Here is an 18,998-nt window from a genome sequence, read left to right on the forward strand (position 1 = left end):
TTCCCTTCCCTTCCCTTCCCTTCCCTTCCCTTCCCTTCCCTTCCCTTCCCTTCCCTTCCCTTCCCTTCCCTTTCTCTTTTTCTTTCTTACATATGCTCTCACAGAAGCACAAACAACATCACTTATTGGCTCAGCTCTGGCTGGCGGCGGACCCCTTATCTAGCTTCTTATGAAGTTTGCAGATGACACCAAATCAGGGGTGGTGGTGGTGATGGTGACCTACCTGATTTGGACAAGCGCAGGGGTGCCACCCAGAGGGACCCAGGCAAGGTGCAGAAATGAGTCACCAGGAACCTCATGAATTTCAACAGACAAATACAGAGTCCTGCACCAGGAAAGGAAAAGCCTCAACGGAACAGGATGGGGACTGACTGGCCAGGGAAAAGCTGCTGATGAGAAGGACCTGGGATGTCATTGTAGACAATACAGTGTATCCTGGCAGCAAGGAAGGTCAGTAGCATCCTGCACTGTATCAAGAGCAGCGCAGCCAGCAGACTGAGGTGCGTGACTTTCACCTGCCTTCCAGGGAGTGCTACACAGCATCTAGAAAACTGCATCCAGTCTTGGATCTTCCCAACCCAGAGAAGATACCAACAAAGCTGGAGTAAATTCATCAGGGTCAGCAAGATAGGTAGGGATCTGGAGCACTTGTCTTGCTCAGAGAAGCTGAGGGAACTGGGCATACTCAGCTTCTGGGGGACCTGGTAGCTGCCTGCCAGTGCCTATAACAAGCTGACACAGAGGAGGCAGCTAGGCTGTTCAGTGTTACATGGTAAGAGGACGAGGACCAAAAAACTGAAGCAAGAAAGGCTCAGACTGGTTAAAAAGAAAATGATATCCCTGTGACGGCAGTCAAGCAGTGGAGCAGGTTGCTTGCGAGGGGCTGTTGCAGTCTCCGTCCTTGTTGTTGTTGTTTCTTTTTATTATTTTTTATTTTTATTTTTATTTTTAAACCTAAAGAATTAAAGCCGTGAGTGGGCTGCTCTGACTCACAGCTTACCCTGTTTGAGCTGGAGGGGACCTTCTGAGGTTCCTTCCACCCTGCATTGCCCTGTGATCCCGTGCTTGCAGTGAATGTGAAGGGCATGCTTTTGGCTCACTGTCAGCCAGTCCGCAGAGCTGGGCCTTGTGGTGACCTCACATGCTTCTAGTGAGGGTTGAGCACTTGGAGTTCATTTGGAGTCCTGTTTGGGCTTTATTGTATTAAAGACTTGAGTTTAGTATTTCAGAGTATATTAAGCCCCTTTTCAATCAATTTATTTTGCAGACAACAAAGACCATAACTGGTGTTTTAGGAACCACGAATCGATGCCCTTAGCAGAAATAAGCTGCCACTTCCCAAAGCCAAGAGGGCTCGAAGACACAAGATGGTGAAGGGCCTGGGACACAAGTCCTGTGAGGAGCAGCTGAGGGCACTGGGGTTGTTTAGTCTGGAGGAGACTCAGGGGAGACCTTATTGCTCTCTACAGCCACCTGAAAGGAAGGTGTGGGGAGCTGGGGGTTGGTCTCCTCACAGGTAACTAGTGATAGGACTAGAGGGAATGGCCTCAAGTTGCACCAGAGGAGGTTTAGGTTGGCAATGAGGAGACATTTCTGCTCAGAAAGAGCAGTCAGGCACTGGGACGGGTTGCTCAGGAGGTGAAGGCGTCACCGTCCCTGGGGGTGTTCAAGGAGAGGTTGGACGTGGTGCTTAAGGACATGGTGCAGTGGGTGGCATTGGCGGTGGGGTGACGGTTGGACCAGGAGATCTTGGAGGGCTTTTCCGACCTTAATGATTCTTAGATGTTTATGGCTACATCATATGGTACTATACAGACACACCACAGCCGTTTACTCCCTGTAAACTCCACCACAGAAGCCCCGTGGCTATAACCCTATTCGGTCACACAGCCCCACAGCCCCGCGGCTCCCTGATGGAGCGAACCAACGCCCCGCCCCTCCCCGCCCTCACGCGCTGCCTCCCGCCGCCATTTTGCCGCGAGGAGCCCGCCCCCCTTTCCCCTCCGCCCCGCGCTCGCTCTCGGCCGTTTCTGTCCCTCCGCCGCCGCCGTAGCGGGCGGGCGGGCGCGGGGCGCAAGATGGCGGGGCCACGCGCAGCCGGCCGCTGCCCGCCCGTGCCCGGGCAGTTTGACGACGCCGACGGCTCCGACGGGTACGGGGGGGGGGGAGGCTGGTAAACTCGCAAAATTTATAATTTATACTTGGGATAAACATACTAAATTTTGTATTTTTATGACTTATCCGAGCGCGTATGTGTTTGAAGGGAGCTTACGCAGGACGCAGAGGCAGCCGCGGAGGGTGGGGGCGCTGAGGATCCCCAGTCACGTCTGCGCGAAGGAGGCGATAACGGTGATAACGATGATGATGATGATGGAGAAGAGGAGGGCGATGATGACTGGGACTGGGATGACGAGATGGGAAGGCTCACGAAGTGCCACGCTGCTGGGTGCAGCCCGCAGGTACGGTGAAGGCTCTTCGGGAAGCACCAAAGGTACCCAAAAGGAGATGGGGCTCATTTGGGGGCGTTGTTCTGTGTTAACGTTATGGGGAGCATAAATCCAAATGGAAAACTTACCTTGAGAGCATCACCTTTCCTTGCGTCTATTCCTGTGTATAGCCAGGCCTCTGCTTGACCTCCTTGTCCCAAACCCTGCTGCTGGATGCTTCTTGGCTCTGCAGTTTTTCTCCTGTTCCTTAGCTTCCTTAGCCTTCTCTTTGTCTGTCCCAGTCTTTAGCGATGTTGCTTTTTGTTTATTTGTTTGTTTTTGGAATTTGTCTTTTGTGATTTTGAGCATCTTCCCCGTTCTTTCCATTGAATTTTAAGACAGCAGCTGCTCAACATGCCCAGGATGAAATTTTTGTTTGTTTGTTTGTTTTGGACCATGTTTTGGTTCAACACCTAGGGGCAGCTAGGTACCATGCAGCCACTCTCTCACTCCCTGTCAGCAGGACAGACTTTGGGGGGAGGACAACAACCCTGAGGGTTTGAGACGAGAGTATTTAGACAAAAGGAAAAGGCAAATGTCCTTTGGAAGGAAAATGAGAAAAAAAAAATCTTTACTTCCCATCAGGAAGCAATGTTCAGACACTTCTTGAAAAGCAGGGCCTCACTAAGCATGGTGGTTGCTTGGGAAGACAAACAGTTTTATAGCAGGAGTCCCTCTTCTCTCCCCCCAGCTTTTTCTGAGTATGAAGTCTTCCAGTATGGGATATCCCTTCAAATAGTTAAGGTCACTGCCCTGGCAGTGTCCCCTCCCTGCTTCTTGACTACCCCAGCCTGCTGGTATTTTGGGGGGAGTTGGAGAGGCAGCCTTGATGCTGTGCCTGTGCTGCTCAGCAATAGCCAAAACACTGATGTGGTATCAATATATTTTTAGCTACAAGTGCAAGGCACAGTACTGGATGGGCTGTTGTGGTGAAAGCTTAACTCCATCCCAGACAGACCCAGTACTGACTAATGGTACAGGAGGTGAGGGGAAGTGCTGGAAGTGGATGGATTTAGAGTATGTGCTGTTGGTTTAGAAACTTGAGTTGTGCAGAATGAAAAGCACACAATGCGAGAACCAGAGAACCGGCTTCTTTGTCCTCAGCTTGGACAGCAGAGGTTTAAAATCTTTTTTTTTTTTTTTTTTTTTTATACATTGGTACCAGCAGAACAGAATAGTTGAGAGGAGGGTAGTAGTGATCATGTTGTATCGTGTCTGACTTGGCACTTCTGAGATTTATTCTCGCCTTTTGTTAGCACTTTGTGCTGTCTAGTGTTGGTGGAACAGTGTTCAGGTATTAATTATCTTCAGAGAAGGGTACCTGTAAGAAAAAATACCATCTTTGAAAGTTTTCTGTTTGCTACATTCTCATTTTTGTCCTTGTTTCTGTCTGTTACTCCCTTTTCTTTTAAAGATGAAAAAGTGTTAATACGAGAGACTTGCAGCTCAGTTTTCTGACCAAATATAACCTTGCAATTGGGCACTTCTTGGAATATAGCTGCTGTGTCACTTTTACTCTCATGTCTTGAGTTAAAGAAAATCTCATGTTAATCCATTTCTTTGCTCTTTCTCTTTTTCTGTTTATAGCTATAGACACAGGCATCTGAGCTGACTTTCCCTAAGATACACTGTGTATTTCAAAGGGCTGTTAAGAGAAGGCAACTTACATTAACAAATCATTTGTTTCAGGCAAATAGGCAGAACCCTAGTTACTCTTCAGCAAAAATGTCAACCCCTACAGACAAGGCCTTGAGGAAATTTGAACATAAAATTAATTTGGGTGAGTATATTTGTCTTGTTTATAGAAAAAAAATATTTTTTGAAAAAGCGGATGCAGTGCACTCTGTGATGTTCTCAGACTGGTTCTGCTTGCTTTAAGCCAGAACTTACTGGAATGGCAGTTAACCATTTCCAGACAGATTAAAAAGGACTTGCCTTTAGTCTTCGTTAAGTGGCTGTCATAATGTTGTCTGTGCCCTTTGAGAGCCAGAGGATTCTTTTTCCCTTTACTGCTCCAAGTCAGATAAAGTGTTTTTTCCACAGCTCATCTGTAGGAGCGAACTGTTTGGATTGTGGGAGAATATCAGCTCTGTTACAATGCCAGTGTTTGTTCTCAAAGCTGCTACCACAGCTAAATGTTTTTAGATGATTGCTGTTCCCTGTAGTGTTAGTGTGGTACTTTATGTAGCAGTTATCTCACAGGGGTAGAGTTTGAGTGACAAGTAAAGAGGCTTCTGCTGTCCTAGCCTGTGTGGCTTCTTGTTTGCCATGTGATGGAAATGGCTGCTCTGCTTAGCCTGCTAGGGTGCTTTGTAGTTGTGATTTATTTATTTTTTTTTTTCTGATGGGACAGTAAACAGTTGCATTTTGCTTCATAACAAGGTGGTTCTAAAATGTAGGCTGATAAGAGTAAAGAGTGGTCCTGGTATGTGTCCAGACAAAGTACCTCTTACATATTTAACAATTAATCAAGCACCACTTTGAATACACTGGGGGGGGGGACAGAAACCTGGAGGTTATTGCTTGCTCTATTTAGAAAAATGGCATTAGATTGTGGTAAGAAAAGGGCAGATGAGTTTAATATATTATTGAAAAGGCATTAATTCAGGTTGGCATTGCATCTTAAAGGTTGTGGGACTGTCTTAGTTGTTATTTTATTAATCCTACTTTGAAATGTAGACAGAATGGAGAGCTAGGTTAACTGTGATGTGCAACTAAACTCTTAGGTAAGCTTCTATGCTTTATGTACCCAATCAGAGATCCATTGGTGTTTGAACGTTGTGTTGTAGCATATTTGCTGGCAAGCACAATTGCAGAGATGGTACTGAACATAGGACAAGATTTTTTTTTCCCTGTCTCGATGTTGTCTTACATGTTTTTCAGATAAGCTGAATTTTGATGACTCCGTTATAAACAGAGTCACAGAGAAGTCTAGACAGAAGGAAGCAGATATGTGAGTATCATGCCTGGCTCTGTTTTCATTGACATGAGAACTCTTCTGAGTTCAAATTATTATTCTTAGTTTGATCCTGAACTTCTAATAAATTTATTAAAGGAAAAAAAAGATCTGTAAATAGATAGCATGCAGTTTGCATTTTGGCCTTAAACCTTTTGATTTCTTGATCAGTTTCCTAAATAATTCCAATGTTTTGATGCTTCTGTCTCTGCAGTGGAGGCAAGAAGATAACCATAATAGTGAAGGGCACTGATGCTTGTGGGCTTGGTTTTGTTTTGTTTTTCCTGCCTGCAGGAGAAGTCTTCTGCCTTTGTATGTATAAACTTATGTTTTGAGGCTGTCATCTTCTCTTTGAAACAGAACGGCATGTTTTACTCTGTCTAAGTATTGAGTCTATGTGTGTGATTGTATCGCTTTATTTTCACTTTTGCTAGGTACCGAGTCAAAGATAAGTCAGACAGAGCAACAGTAGAACAAGTAAGTACTTAAATGCATCAGATTTCTCTTTTGACCAAAATAAATGATCTGGAATCTTGAAATCAGTGATAAAGCAGCTACTATAGCAACAAGAGTTTTGCCTTGGAATTCTGTTTGTCTTGTTATTCTAAAGAAAACTTTCACTTCTTTTTTGAAGTTTGTGCTTATAAACGTTTTGGAGCTCAATTTTGTGCATAGTGTTGTAATTTGATGGTATATACAATACAGAATTTCATTTTAAGCTTTTATTAAATTTCAAGAAACAAACAAAAAAGCTTTGCTTTTATTTTTTTCTTAAGCAAGCCTGAAATATTATTGGCCCTTGGCCACATAGCTGTTCTGTTTCACTTATGAAAGCTATAAATTAAGAGAAACCGTATTTTAACGTCTAACGCAACTCTGGGTAGGAAATAATTCTCTTATGTCTGTTTTAGATCCATCTCAACGATGTATACTTGTTTGTGTTTTTTTTTTTTTAATTATTTTTTAAAGGATGTGAAGCATCATTCTAGAATTACGGCAAATTCCGTGCAGCTGTTGTTTGAATTATTGTTTGATCCTCAAGAATAATCTGATGCTGTTAGTCCTGTCATATAGTACTAAGAACAGACTGTAGTAGTAAGTTTTATTCTCTTTATAGAGAGCAATTGTGCTGACTGTTCTGTATTGAACTTGAGGTGTTGGATCCAAGGACTCGAATGATTCTGTTCAAGATGCTAACAAGAGGTGTCATATCAGAAATCAATGGCTGCATCAGCACAGGGAAAGAAGTAAGTTCTGTTACAAACAGCAACATGACAGTCTTATTCTCAGCAAGCTAGGTGGAAGCTTATGGTACTCAAGATACATTGAAGAAACGTTTGGATTTAGTACTAGTCTTGGTATGTGTTACTTGATTAGTAGGAAGTTATTTTAAGATAAAATACTGTGAAGGAGATCAGTTTCCCCAAGTACGAAGGATTTCTCAGAGTACTTAATTTTAAATTTGTCATTAATTTAATTAATTCTATTCTTAATATTTCTATGTGAAACTTCTGCAGAGCGTATATGTATATACAGTATAAAACAGTGCCTGAAAAACATGCAAATCCAGGTAATTCTTTCTTCACACAAGGCTATTGCATGTGGATCAGATCAGTTCAGCATCTCTCCAGGGATGTGAATATTTAATGACATAACAAAATTCTGTTTAAGATATTACTGAGCTTTGATTGCTTTTGCAAAACTAGCATGTTTGTGCACTGCTATTATCAAGTTATATTGCAGATAATTAAAGCCAGACTACAGTTTTCCCAGTAAATTAATAAATCATTTTTAGAATGCCTTGTCCCTAGGCTGATCTGGTTTTCTTCCAGGTCCTTGGATTGTGATTAAAGTCATGCTTCTGCCTGGTGTAGTGGTGCCAGCATTACATATTTAGGCCATGCTTTAGGGCCTAAATAATTCAGAGGCTCAAGTTAAGCCTTCACACAAGGGCTTGTTTCAGTGTCAAAATATGAATGGTGTGGAATTCTGTGTTGTTAGTTCTGTCTTGTGTTCGTCTTCACGCACTTACTCAGTCTTACTTACTTACTGCAAGCTGTCTCTGGTAGAAAAAGAGATGGCCATTATGTGCAATTTCACTAATTCGTCTGAGTGCCACAAAGGGGCTGAGGTGGGGATGTTTTCCAGGCTGTCAGAAAGAGGAAAGAAGGTTGGGTCAATTCAGAGTTCTTTTTCTTCTTCCCCCCCTTATTAATCCAATAGGCCAACGTATATCATGCCAGTACTTCGAATGGAGAGAATAGAGCAATAAAGATTTACAAAACATCTATTCTGATGTTCAAGGATCGGGATAAGTATGTGAGTGGGGAATTCAGGTGAGTTGGAGTTCTGCTTGGTTTTACTGGAGAAGAGGGGTTGTTTGAAAGGTGGTGAAATGACCAGTGTTGATATGATATTGATTGGCTGAAGAATTCCCCTTGTATATGTATTTTTTTTTTTTTTTAAGATTTCGTCATGGATATTGCAAAGGCAACCCAAGAAAAATGGTGAAGACATGGGCTGAAAAAGAAATGAGGAATTTAATAAGGTGATTCTTCCAGTTTTTATTTCAGCATGCAAAGGTAACTGAAAAGTTACAGGATATACTCTTCTACTGCTAGACTGTGGCTGTTACTGCCCTTTATGATCTCTGGAATATTCAGAAGTGTCTTAATGATTCCATGTCAGAGGGAAGAGGGAGAAAAGCAATCAAGATACTACTTTGTCTGGCTGTTCATACTCCAAGCTCTTCAGAGTCTGATTTGATTGAAAAGTGAGGAAAGGCTAGAAAATAGCTGCTGCTGAGTACACTGTGCTATATAAATTAATCTAGTGTTAACCTCAAATTATGTAAAGATTCTTTGTCTGATACAGGAACATTTTGAGAAGGGTCAGAGCAGAATGGCTTTTTTTTTTTTTTTTTTGCATTTGTTTCATAGTTGTTCTTCACAAGCATGAGTTGCCCGAGTGGAGGAGCTCTTACTGTGTGTGATGTTTAAAGCAACGGAGCTCCTGTAGGCACTCTTGCAATGCAGACAGGAGAGTTATTCTGTATTTATTTTTTTCGTGGTTCTCTTCCCATGTTACAGGTTGAATACAGCCCGGATACCTTGCCCAGAGCCAATTATGCTAAGAAGTCATGTGCTTGTCATGGGCTTTATTGGTAAAGGTGATAGGTATGTATCCACAGAAAATCAAAATGATTCTCTTTATTAGTAGCTTTCCACAAAGGTTTATTAAAAACAAACAAACCCTCTGTATTTACCTACTATTTACCTATTAATTTAGGCCTCTGAAATTAACTTGTTACTCCTACCTGTGTATGTGACCCGTAGAATACCCAGATATTTGCCAGCTACTGCTGCAGACAGTCTGCATGATTCTGAAACATCAGCTGTGTGCAAAATGAATCCAGAAAATGACTTAGTGAGAGAGTATGGCTAGAAAGGCTTCCTAATAGTATTTGTAGTTCATTATTTTGTAGTACAAATGTTAATGTAACCTGTCTCAGCTTCTTAGCTCGTTTTGGAAACAGCTCCAGTAACTTTGGCAATATAACACAAGTTTTCCTGCCTTACATGCTGGCTCCATGTACTTAGCTGCTCATGCTGACTTTCTAAATGCACTGAGTTGAAGGATTGGGTATAGCAGTTACGAACAAGGAAAAAAGTACTCACTTTCTGTTACTTGTGTTGTAACTTTAAGGCCTGCTCCTCTGCTGAAGAATGCTCAATTATCTGACTCGAAAGTCCGGGAGCTGTACCTGCAAATCATCCAGTACATGAGAAGAATGTACCAAGATGCCAGACTTGTTCATGCAGATCTCAGTGAATTTAATATGCTGTATGTTTTTAAACTTTGTTCTGGATTGTGACATTTGAAATGTATGTGCTGGCAACTGCTGTGTATCAGTTTAAGTGTACTAATCTACCTTTAAGGGTGGGTGGGTCCTTTTTGTGACCGTTTCTCAATTTATCTAATTAATTATGTAGCTTTTAACCTAGATCTGAGATCTATGTTTAAAAAAAAAATACCAGAACAACAAATTATCAACTAGTGGAAGCATTAGTGAGGGACATACAGATACGTACTTTTTTTTTTTTTTCCTCTCCTCACCCATAAGACTGTTTTGTGTGTTCTTGAGGAGACTATTCCTTTAGGGTTTAATAGTACAGGTTGGATAAAGGAGGGAAAGAATTTACCAAAAAAACAAAACAAAACAAAAAACCTCTGGCTTTAATATGTGAGATGTATTCTAGAGAAATTCATTAAGTTTGTTTGTGGGTTCTTAAGTTTGAAGCACGCTTTGTCCCCCTGCCCCTCTCCTGCGTAACATTGGTGGACTCACGCAGCCTGGTGTGTTTGTCCCCAGGTACCACAGCGGGGACGTGCACATCATTGACGTGTCTCAGGCAGTGGAGCATGACCATCCACATGCACTGGAGTTTCTGCGAAAGGACTGTGCCAATGTTAATGGTGAGTGGGCTGCACTCTTGTTCGTAGGCCTTGTAGGGGTCTTGTTCGTCTTTTTCAGGAAGGTGAATTGTCTTTGAGTTATAACTCTGGTTATAGAGGCTGTCAAACCAGTTAAATGCTCCCTTTCCTAGGTTCTCCAAAGTTCCTTGGGGAACTGAGTTCTGTGCTGAGTTCAGAAGACAGTGTAGCCTATTTTGCTAGAAATTGTCTGGATGAAATGAGTCACCTGGCTGAATCTCAGATTTACAATAGAAGGTAGAGGTCAGAGTCCCAGTTTGCAGCAGCGCCTCCCCCAGCCTTAGCTTTCCTTACTTGAAGGACTGTTCAGACAGACCGATCTGTCCTTCTGTGAGTGTAATCCACATCTGGAATTCTTCAATTTGAAAGAAGTTACTGTGTTTCACAGAGTTCCTTGTATTTATTTATCTAGGTCCACTTAGAAGATCAAGGCATAGAGTAATTTATTAGAGATTGTAGACTTGTCATAGTATTCTGATAAAACAGCATACCTTCATGGTATTTTTCTCTTAAAAATTTGGTCGTTATGAGTGAGTGCGTATGTTATGTAAGAGACAAATGTTTTCTGGTAGGCTGCCTTTCTCCCTGAGAACAAAAAATGTCTTGGTGCAGGCTGCTTTCCAACCCCTCCCTTTTCTTTTCCAAATGATTTTTCAAATTTTACAGAGACTTCTGAAAGTTTGTGGAAAAGAATATATACATTTTGATGCTGTGTTTGATACCCAGTATGTTTGTTATTCCTTATTTCTTTTCTGTTCATGGATTTCTGATTGATCCCTTCTGGCTCAGATATTTGCAACCTTGTTTTTTTTTTTTTGCATGTGTTATGGCTTGCCCTATCTAAATGCCAGTGCCTCGGTGACTTGCAGTGTTTTCTGATTTTTTTTCTGCTTTGTTTTCTGCTACTGCTGTGTAGTCCTCCTACAATGACTAAGAAATGCCTTACTTTATGCTCTGCCTTAGCTGTGAGCATTGCAAAGATTTGTGGCTCCACGGGCACAGAGTGCTGCTACTTATTTTTTTTGTTCTTTCTATGATTGATCTCTCATGGGTGAGAGATCTTATGAGAACATTAGCAGGGAAACACTTACTAAGCAGTCCTTTGTGTGTTTCACTGCTGTTTTCCAATACAGAAGCGCAACCTCCAAAATTAGTTATACTTGACTCAAGAAACCAATTCTGAATATAGTAAGTGAGGAAAATAATGATATGTTAGTGTGTCCCATGTTTCTTTCCATTTCAGTGGATCGTAACTAGGCTGCAGTGTTTCAGTAGATATTTCAGTTTGACAAAAGTTTGAGATCTGCACTCCTTATTTTTTTGAAAAGATTTTTCATCTCAACCATTGCAATTATTACACCTGTCTTAAATTGTTTACTTCATCTTTCTTAGCCCCTTCTCCATTCAGTATGGCTCCTGCTGAAGATGATTTGACTTATATTTATTCAGTTTTATTCTTTTTTCAGTATTTGTTGCACTGGGAAGGTGAACAATTTTATTTCAGGTCGCCAAAGGTCATCTGATATCTAAAGCCAGAACAATATATGCTGCTATGTTGCTGCAATTGTCACTTAACATCACAGTTGCATGTGTTACACATCATTATTTAAAGTCTCTTGTCTCTGCCCTTGATTTCTGATAGGCTTTTTCCAGAAGCACAATGTTGCAGTGATGACTGTGAGGGAGCTGTTTGAGTTTATTACCGATCCTTCTATCACAAGTGAGAACCTTGATGACTATCTGGCAAAGGTAAGATCACATGGACTTGTTGCTTATGTAGGTAGATTTGAACAATAAACTCAGATCTAGTTCAAACTCCGTCTTGTTTGCTCTACATACTACTGTTGAAGTGGACTGGTACATTACATTGCATTATGCCAGTGCTTCAAAAATGCATAGGGGTCTTTTTCATTTATACTGTTACAGGATGAACATATCTTTACTTTATGTTTTCTGAAAAAGACTAAGCATGAAAACTCAAACATCTGTCTGAGGTGCTATTTGCATTAAAATCTGTGTGCTTTAAAGCTTTTGTTTCCTTTATTAAAAGGAAAGAAAAGGTTACTTAGTTCTGCAGAAATATACCCATGCTGATACAGAGAATGGAGTTGGGAGTTAAGACTTAACCCTGCAGACTTCAATTAGGGTGGGCTGAGGGAGGAAGGGAGTGACTCAGAGCAATATTACTCCAAAGTATGCAGTCTCACTAGCCAAATATTATGGCTGGTAGGACATCCTTATTCTAGGAGGAGGTAAAATGCTTGGTGTCGCTGGAAGCACCCATGCATTTTTGTCTGTAGCTGTCAGTCCTCTGCTCCCAGTCAAATCCTTATTGAAAGAGAAGGAGGGAAATTAAAAAAAAAAAAAAAAAAAAAAAAAAAAAAAGAGGGGCTGGTAAATGGGGAAGGACCACATGTGTCATGATCAGAGTGGATATGAGGTATTGTTCCTGGCCATGTTCCTAGTCAAGACCATGAGGCTGAGTGTTGTCCAGATAGCACTATGGCATGAGGATTTCCAGATGCTGTGTACTTTCAATCATACTGGAAGTTGAGAGAAGTAGAGCTGTGCTTTATGGCTTTCACTTCTTTTACTTCTTTCACTTTGTGTTCCTCTGGCTTACTCTGTGTGTGACAGTGAAAACAGCCGATTCCAAGACTGGGTTTTGCTCACTGTATTGCCCTGTTATGTATTACAGTAAATGTATCAGTTATGTATTACAGTAAAGCTAGACCTGTTATAATTTGGTCTAGAAGTAACAGTGAGTGTGACTTCCTCCTGTTCTCAAAGCAGATCTGTGCTTGTGCTTTGCGGAAACGCTGGTTACCGTTAGGGGTCGCTCAAGGCATTGCCATAAGGAGGGCTGGAGCGTTTTGTGAGTGAGAGTGGGGAGTACAGGGAGAAATACAGATGGGAATGGTTAGTTGGATTAAATGATGCGATTCTAAACAGTGATAACTTTGTATTGTTTTATATTTCTTCAGGCAATGGAAATAGCATCAAAAAGAACAGAGGAGGAAAGATCCAGTCAAGATAAAGTGGATGAGGAAGTAAGTGAGGATTTTTGTTCCTGCTATGAAATTAAAATTAATCTTTCCTCTTCTGAACAATGAAAACTGTTCTGTTTGGCAAAATGCACAGTTGATAAATAAAACATAGTGATATTGCTATGTCCTGCACTAGCAGTAAGTGAAGTATTGAAGGATGCCGTGGGTAAAAGCAAGTGACATTGACCAGGTGTTAAACAGCTAATACTCAATTACCTAAACCAGTATGTTTGCTTGCAGCTAGGTCCCTTGATGTATCTTCAGTTCAACTTCAGTTAACAACAACAACGATAAGAGTGGAGTTCTAATTGTCACAGTGATTTTTTTCAAGTGGTGATCTAGAAACAGGAGGATACACATGATATTCAGATGGATGCATTCGTGAAATTGCACACGTGCCTTTGTTCCCAGTCTCATTCATTCAATCTTCCAAATAACTGTTTCTCTCCCTTGCTTTTACATGTAAGAAGAACCACCTCAAGTCTGTTCTGTTGCATAATGAAAATGGCTAATGACCTGGGAAGGCTTGATGCAAAGATAAAACAGTCTTTATTTGATTTTTCAATCTTATCTCTCTGTTACAGAAGAGTTAAATTAATTAATAATAATAAAAAAAACGTGAACAGCAACAAAAAACTGGTGCAGAATTTGTATCAATGAGAACCTATTTGTACTAGTTCACCCAGTGTTTATCCTTGGAAGAAATTTTATTTGGATAAAAATAAATTCATCAAAGACTTTTCTTTTTCTCTTGGAGCTGTAGGTTTTAGTGATTGCTGCTGGCTCAATATTGACCAATGAAAGATTTTTGTTTCCAAAGATATCTTGAGCATACAAATCCTTTTGAACTGTAGAGTCAGATGCTGTTTTTCTTGTTGCAAGTCAATCTTTTGCAAGAAATAATTTGTTTGCAAAGGAATAATCCTTTGCAAACAAATTAGTCCTTTCATCAAGGTACTGTCCAGTTAGAGAATGTGAAGTGGTTAAGTAGCATCAAAGTTATGTTTACCTCTCTCACTTCTCACATTACCTCAGGCTAGTTTCTGTAACTTCCCTTGTGAAAAAATACAGCTGATTAAGAGCAAGTTCTGTGGAGACAGTCTCTGCTGTCCATGCAGCACTTCGTCTAGTACTTAGGATCATAAAGGGTACTGAATTTGTTTCTGGGATTGAGCTGATACTGTGGAAAAGAGAAGTAAAACACTTGTGTCTGATCTGGTAGAGACTTAATCTTGCTGGAGGACTGTTTCAAAAAGATTGCCTGATAAATTTTAAGTATGTTGTTGATACTGCAGTTAGGTTCCTGCACCAGTATGGTACTGTGAAACCCTTTTTGAGTTGGAGTGTAGGTTGAAGAGGAATTTTTATATAAAGAGATTAAGTTGTAACAGCTTGTTTTAATGGAGCTGTCCCTTGAAGCATTGTAAACATAACAATGAAAACTTCAGAATAAAAAATTCAAATCAGTAAAGAGGAAGTTGGAGAGACTGGTGAAGTCCCTAAATTGGCTGCTAGCAGTGATACTAATGTAGGAGCCTTATTAGTGATGAGCTATCAACAACCTGTGGGTTGTGTATTTAGAGCCTGCTCCAGGAAAAAAAAAGATACTCTGCAGTACAAATGGTAGTGTGAATGCTATGTTCGTTTTTAGTTTCTCTGAGCCATGAAATCTCTCATGGTCGTTCTCTTAAGGATGTGTAATTAGGATGGAAGAATATCATGAAATTATATGCAAATGAGTATGTGTTTCCTTTCTCTTTGGTAGGTGTTTAAGAAGGCTTACATACCTCGCACATTGACTGATGTTAAAAACTATGAGAGAGATGTGGATATAATGATGAAACTGAAAGAAGAGGATATGGCATTGAGTGTTCAGCAAGATAATGTGAGTAGATAATCCAGAGGTGCTACAGGGAAAAAAAGGGAGGAAATAGGAATTTTTCTTAATAAAAACTGGTAGCAACAAAGAAAAATGGAAGCTTTGGTATCAAGGCATGGAATGCTGAATCTAGTGTTGTATTTAAAATTCTTTGGTTAGTACTAATGCTAAAATTACTGTCTTTTATGAGGTACTCGTCTTTTCCATGTGCAAAGATTTAAGATTTGCAGTTTGATAACATTTTCGTTCTGTGTCTCTGGGTGTAGATTCTCTACCAGACTGTGACAGGGCTGAAGAAGGATTTGTCTGGTGTTCAGAAGGTGAGGTGGCCTTTTTTGGAATCCTTCATTTTATCCGTATTCATAAAAGTGCACATAGGAAGTACAGAGAACACCTCGTCTTGAAGCTTGTGACAATGGAAGAAGCTTCTTGTCTGCAGAGTGCTTGTTTCTGCCTATTACTTGGCAGTGGTGTAGACTTTTAAAAATAGAATTGCAAATATGGGAAGGGATCAGGCTGTGGCACAGTCTCCAGCGTTGTTTAAGAATAAGCATGTTTTGCAGCGTAGATGCTTGTGTTTGCTCTAAAGCCTACATACAGTGCCCCTAAGGTAGATTTTGGTATGATCCAAGTATAATTAAAAATTGGCTTTCATCTATGTTAGGAAATTGCTGTTTAACTTAGGGAAATCAGTTTGGGAGTGCCAATGCATCTGTGCTGTGAGCCCTAACCTAAAAGATCCTATGCTGTATACTAGATTTCCTGTTCTTAGTTTAGATCAGCCTCTTTTTCACTCTTCTTGTTGAGACTCAATGGTGGCTGTAGTAGAGGAGATGACACAAGCTTGCCTGAGGGTTTCTTTGTAGGAGATTTTTTTTTTTAAATCTGTCTATTTTGTTGCTAGGCTACTGAGTTTGGGTTTGCGATGAATTCCCTCTTCATGTTATCTTACAGATTCCTGCACTTCTTGAGAAGGCAGATGAATCAGAAACAGGCTCTGATTATGAAGACAGCAGTTCAGAGGACTCTGATTCAGGTTGTAAAGAATCTCGGCATCCCAAAGATCTTCCTGCTGAAGTTACCATGGATAAAAAGGTCAGCTGGCCAGGAGCTGTGCATTTTCCTACATCTGTCCACATGACAGGAAAAAAATCCAAATATAGTTCTGAGTGGTTCTTCCTACTTCTTGTCTGAAACAAGCTGTTTTGGAAAGAGAATGAGAGCGTAGAAAGTGAATTTCATTATAAATGTTCTATTAATGGTGTTTTTGTGTAGAGGAACTTCATGACATACTGCTCTCTAGCCTAGACAAAGCTAGAAGAGTAATCTCTGCAGGGAGCTCTAAGGCCATGTAAAGCACTCATTTTTTCCCTCTTAGGAAAGATAATGTAGTAGGTTCCAAGTCCACTGAATGAAACTGCGTTGTTCTACTACAAGTTTTTTGTACCTATCTGGAAACGTAGAGCCTTTCAGATATGAAACAGCGATGTCTTGGTCACTTCTCATCCTTACGGACAGGTTTTAATTTGGACTTATTATTGTGTGAGTAAGGTGAACTTTTTGGTATCCCACAAGTGTATTGGTAGGTTGGATGATTGATCAGTGGTGATTGCTTTCCTTCTCCTTGCCTTCTGTTAAGCTCATTTTTTTTATTTTTTTTCCAGTTGAGCATAGTCTCTGCATTGTCTGGCAGAAATTATAATGTGTTGCAGTGGCCTAGCCCCCGTTACCAACAGTTACTGGATCAGTAGTTTTGTGTGGTGTTTAAAAACATACTACAGTAGCCCTGTGGGTAACAGAAAATTTAGATCAGACTTATTATTGTATAATATTTGCTATAAATAGCATGAGTTGCATACTTCTCGCTGTCTTTCTTCAAAGCTTGCATGAAACTCAGGTTTTAACTAGTTTGAATTTTGTATTGTCATGAGCCTGGGGGTGGAGCTGCAGACTGATACACACTTTCTTTTTCCTTTCTTCTCCTCACTCCCACAGATTTTTTTCTTCTTGATAACAGCGTATTTGATGTGATGTGTTAATTAATTTAAAGATTGACAGGCCTGCTCAAAATCTGTCATTCCTGCTGGCTTTAAATGGATGGTGTTTTGATTCTTTGTAGGAAAGGAAAAAGATGGTCAAAGAAGCCCAAAGAGAGAAGAGAAAAAACAAAATTCCAAAGCATGTGAAGAAGCGGAAAGAAAAGACTGCAAAAATGAAGAAAGGCAAATAAAATCAGCTTTGGCTCGAGGAATGGGCTGGCTTGTTGTTGTTTAATTAGTCACCATCTTTTATAATTAAATCTTTTATTTATATACATACAGTATTAACTGTGAGGGTGGTTTCATTAACAAGGTGGTGTAATTATTTGAACAGAATATATGCCATGTTTTCTTAATAGGAAAGAATGAGTTTAACATACTTGTGCTTGTTAAAATCCTTCACATGTGGAGATTCAGCCTGATGTTAGACTTGCGTGGATTTGTCGCTGGGGTCTTATTTCTGCCCTACACTATGGGAGATGTACAACTTAAGTGGTCCTCTGCAGGCTGTCACCTCACCTGCAGGTAACCCTGCAGACATTGTGACCTTGCTGCCTCCCTGCGCTTGCATCGCCTTTGATATTATCTTACTGAAAACACAGTTTCGTGATTGGGAAGGCAGCTGTCCTCACTGCCCAGTGCCCTGGTGAAGCAATCAGGCAGGCATACCTAAGCAGACCAAAGCCATGATTTTTTGCTGGAGTTCCTTTTGCAACATGGGGCTCTGTTGTTCTTAAGGGTAGTGTGAGACAGCGTTTTGTAAGCTGATCAAATGAGCATTTGCAAGATTAATTGCGTGTGTTCAAACCCAAACCTCTCTGTGCGGAAGGCTGTGCTAGGAGCTGTTTGTGGTGTGGCTCGGCATTAGTGGTCCATGTGCTAAGGTGCCCCGGCTCCTCAGGGAGGAGTTGGCAGAGCTCTGCTCATAACTGACCCACTTGTGTTGGAGCAGAGGTGCCATACAGAGACAGCCCACCTCTTGGCAGCTGCTTAGGCCTCTGAGGTTGACAGATGTTTTGGGAGAGGTGTCATCCTCATGCATCAACCATCTTTTCCTGCTGCCTATAGTTTCAGAACTCCCTGTACCAGAACAGAGAAGGGTTCTGATTTCAGTAAATGTCTTGATTTTTTTTTTTTTTTTTCTTCAGTGTTGGGGTGGAGTTGATGCCCTGGGGATTACACTTCTGGGACACACATTGTCTGATGACAGAGGAAAGCCTTTATCCATCAGTTCATATCCAACAATGATGGGTTGGCCAGGGGCAGGGTGAAGCTTCCTTCTTTCTACTTCTCACCTTCCACACCCAAAAGAGATTGCAAGATGGTCATAGGCAGCCACCCTGGCAAAGACAGATGTTGTCCAATTGCACATGTGGTTGCTCCACTCAAGAATATATTCCTCAAGGAAATATGGTCTAGTTGCACTCCCCAGTTTGACCTCTACAGCCCTGTTGGTGCCTGTGGCTAGAAATATGGTAGGGCAGGAACTGGTCAGTGCTTCCAGACACCTCCCTCCCTTTATCCCAATCCCTACAGGAACTGACAGACTCTGTGGTGTACAGTGTGCATGTAAATGTAGTCCGTGTTGCAGGAGCATGTTGGGTGGCAAGATCAGTATTGCCTCAGCAAATGGGGATGTCAGTTAGGAGACTAAGAAGAAATGCATATGTTTTGGAAAATAGCATTACATGAGGAGAGAACCTGTACCTCCCTTTCCCTTCACTACTAAGGTGTAAGACCTACATGCAGAGGTAAGTGGGTACTGCCAATAGTGTTTTGCCTTATGCCAGGGCTGAGGTGATGCTAGCTGCATAGACATATTTCCTGCTTTTGCTTGCCATCACAGGAGCTTGTGCAGTAATATAATCTGGCAAAGGTGGCCTTGGCTGCCACAGCTGTGGTTGGTGGTGTTTCTAGGTGTCATGCTGGAGGTGATCGAGCAAATAAAGGGTTTGTGCCCTTTGCCATTGACTTGTATTATATCAGTGATTCTTCCCTACTGAGTGACAACACTGTGGTGCATGCATCCATGCCAACATTTGTGTATCTTGACATGAACGTATGCGCACCAGGAAGCAGGGGAGTAGGGGCTAGCAG

General features: G+C 41.2%; 1 protein-coding gene across 1 annotated transcript; it reads left to right on the forward strand.

The window, feature by feature from the left end:
* The first annotated feature begins 1,993 nt into the window (after positions 1-1,993).
* RIOK1 (RIO kinase 1) lies at positions 1,994-17,113 on the forward strand. The gene is made up of 17 exons (XM_038175152.2): positions 1,994-2,152; positions 2,264-2,459; positions 4,176-4,266; positions 5,370-5,439; positions 5,877-5,919; positions 6,597-6,689; positions 7,666-7,778; positions 7,910-7,990; positions 8,532-8,618; positions 9,148-9,285; positions 9,815-9,918; positions 11,579-11,685; positions 12,921-12,986; positions 14,749-14,868; positions 15,129-15,182; positions 15,817-15,957; positions 16,982-17,113. The coding sequence occupies exons 1-17, from the start codon at positions 2,079-2,081 to the stop codon at positions 17,090-17,092; spliced, it is 1,689 nt and encodes a 562-aa protein (XP_038031080.2). The 5' UTR covers positions 1,994-2,078; the 3' UTR covers positions 17,093-17,113.
* Positions 17,114-18,998: the final 1,885 nt, after the last annotated feature.

Source organism: Anas platyrhynchos, chromosome 2, assembly GCF_047663525.1.
Source record: "Anas platyrhynchos isolate ZD024472 breed Pekin duck chromosome 2, IASCAAS_PekinDuck_T2T, whole genome shotgun sequence".
Classification (NCBI taxonomy): Eukaryota; Metazoa; Chordata; class Aves; order Anseriformes; family Anatidae; genus Anas; species Anas platyrhynchos.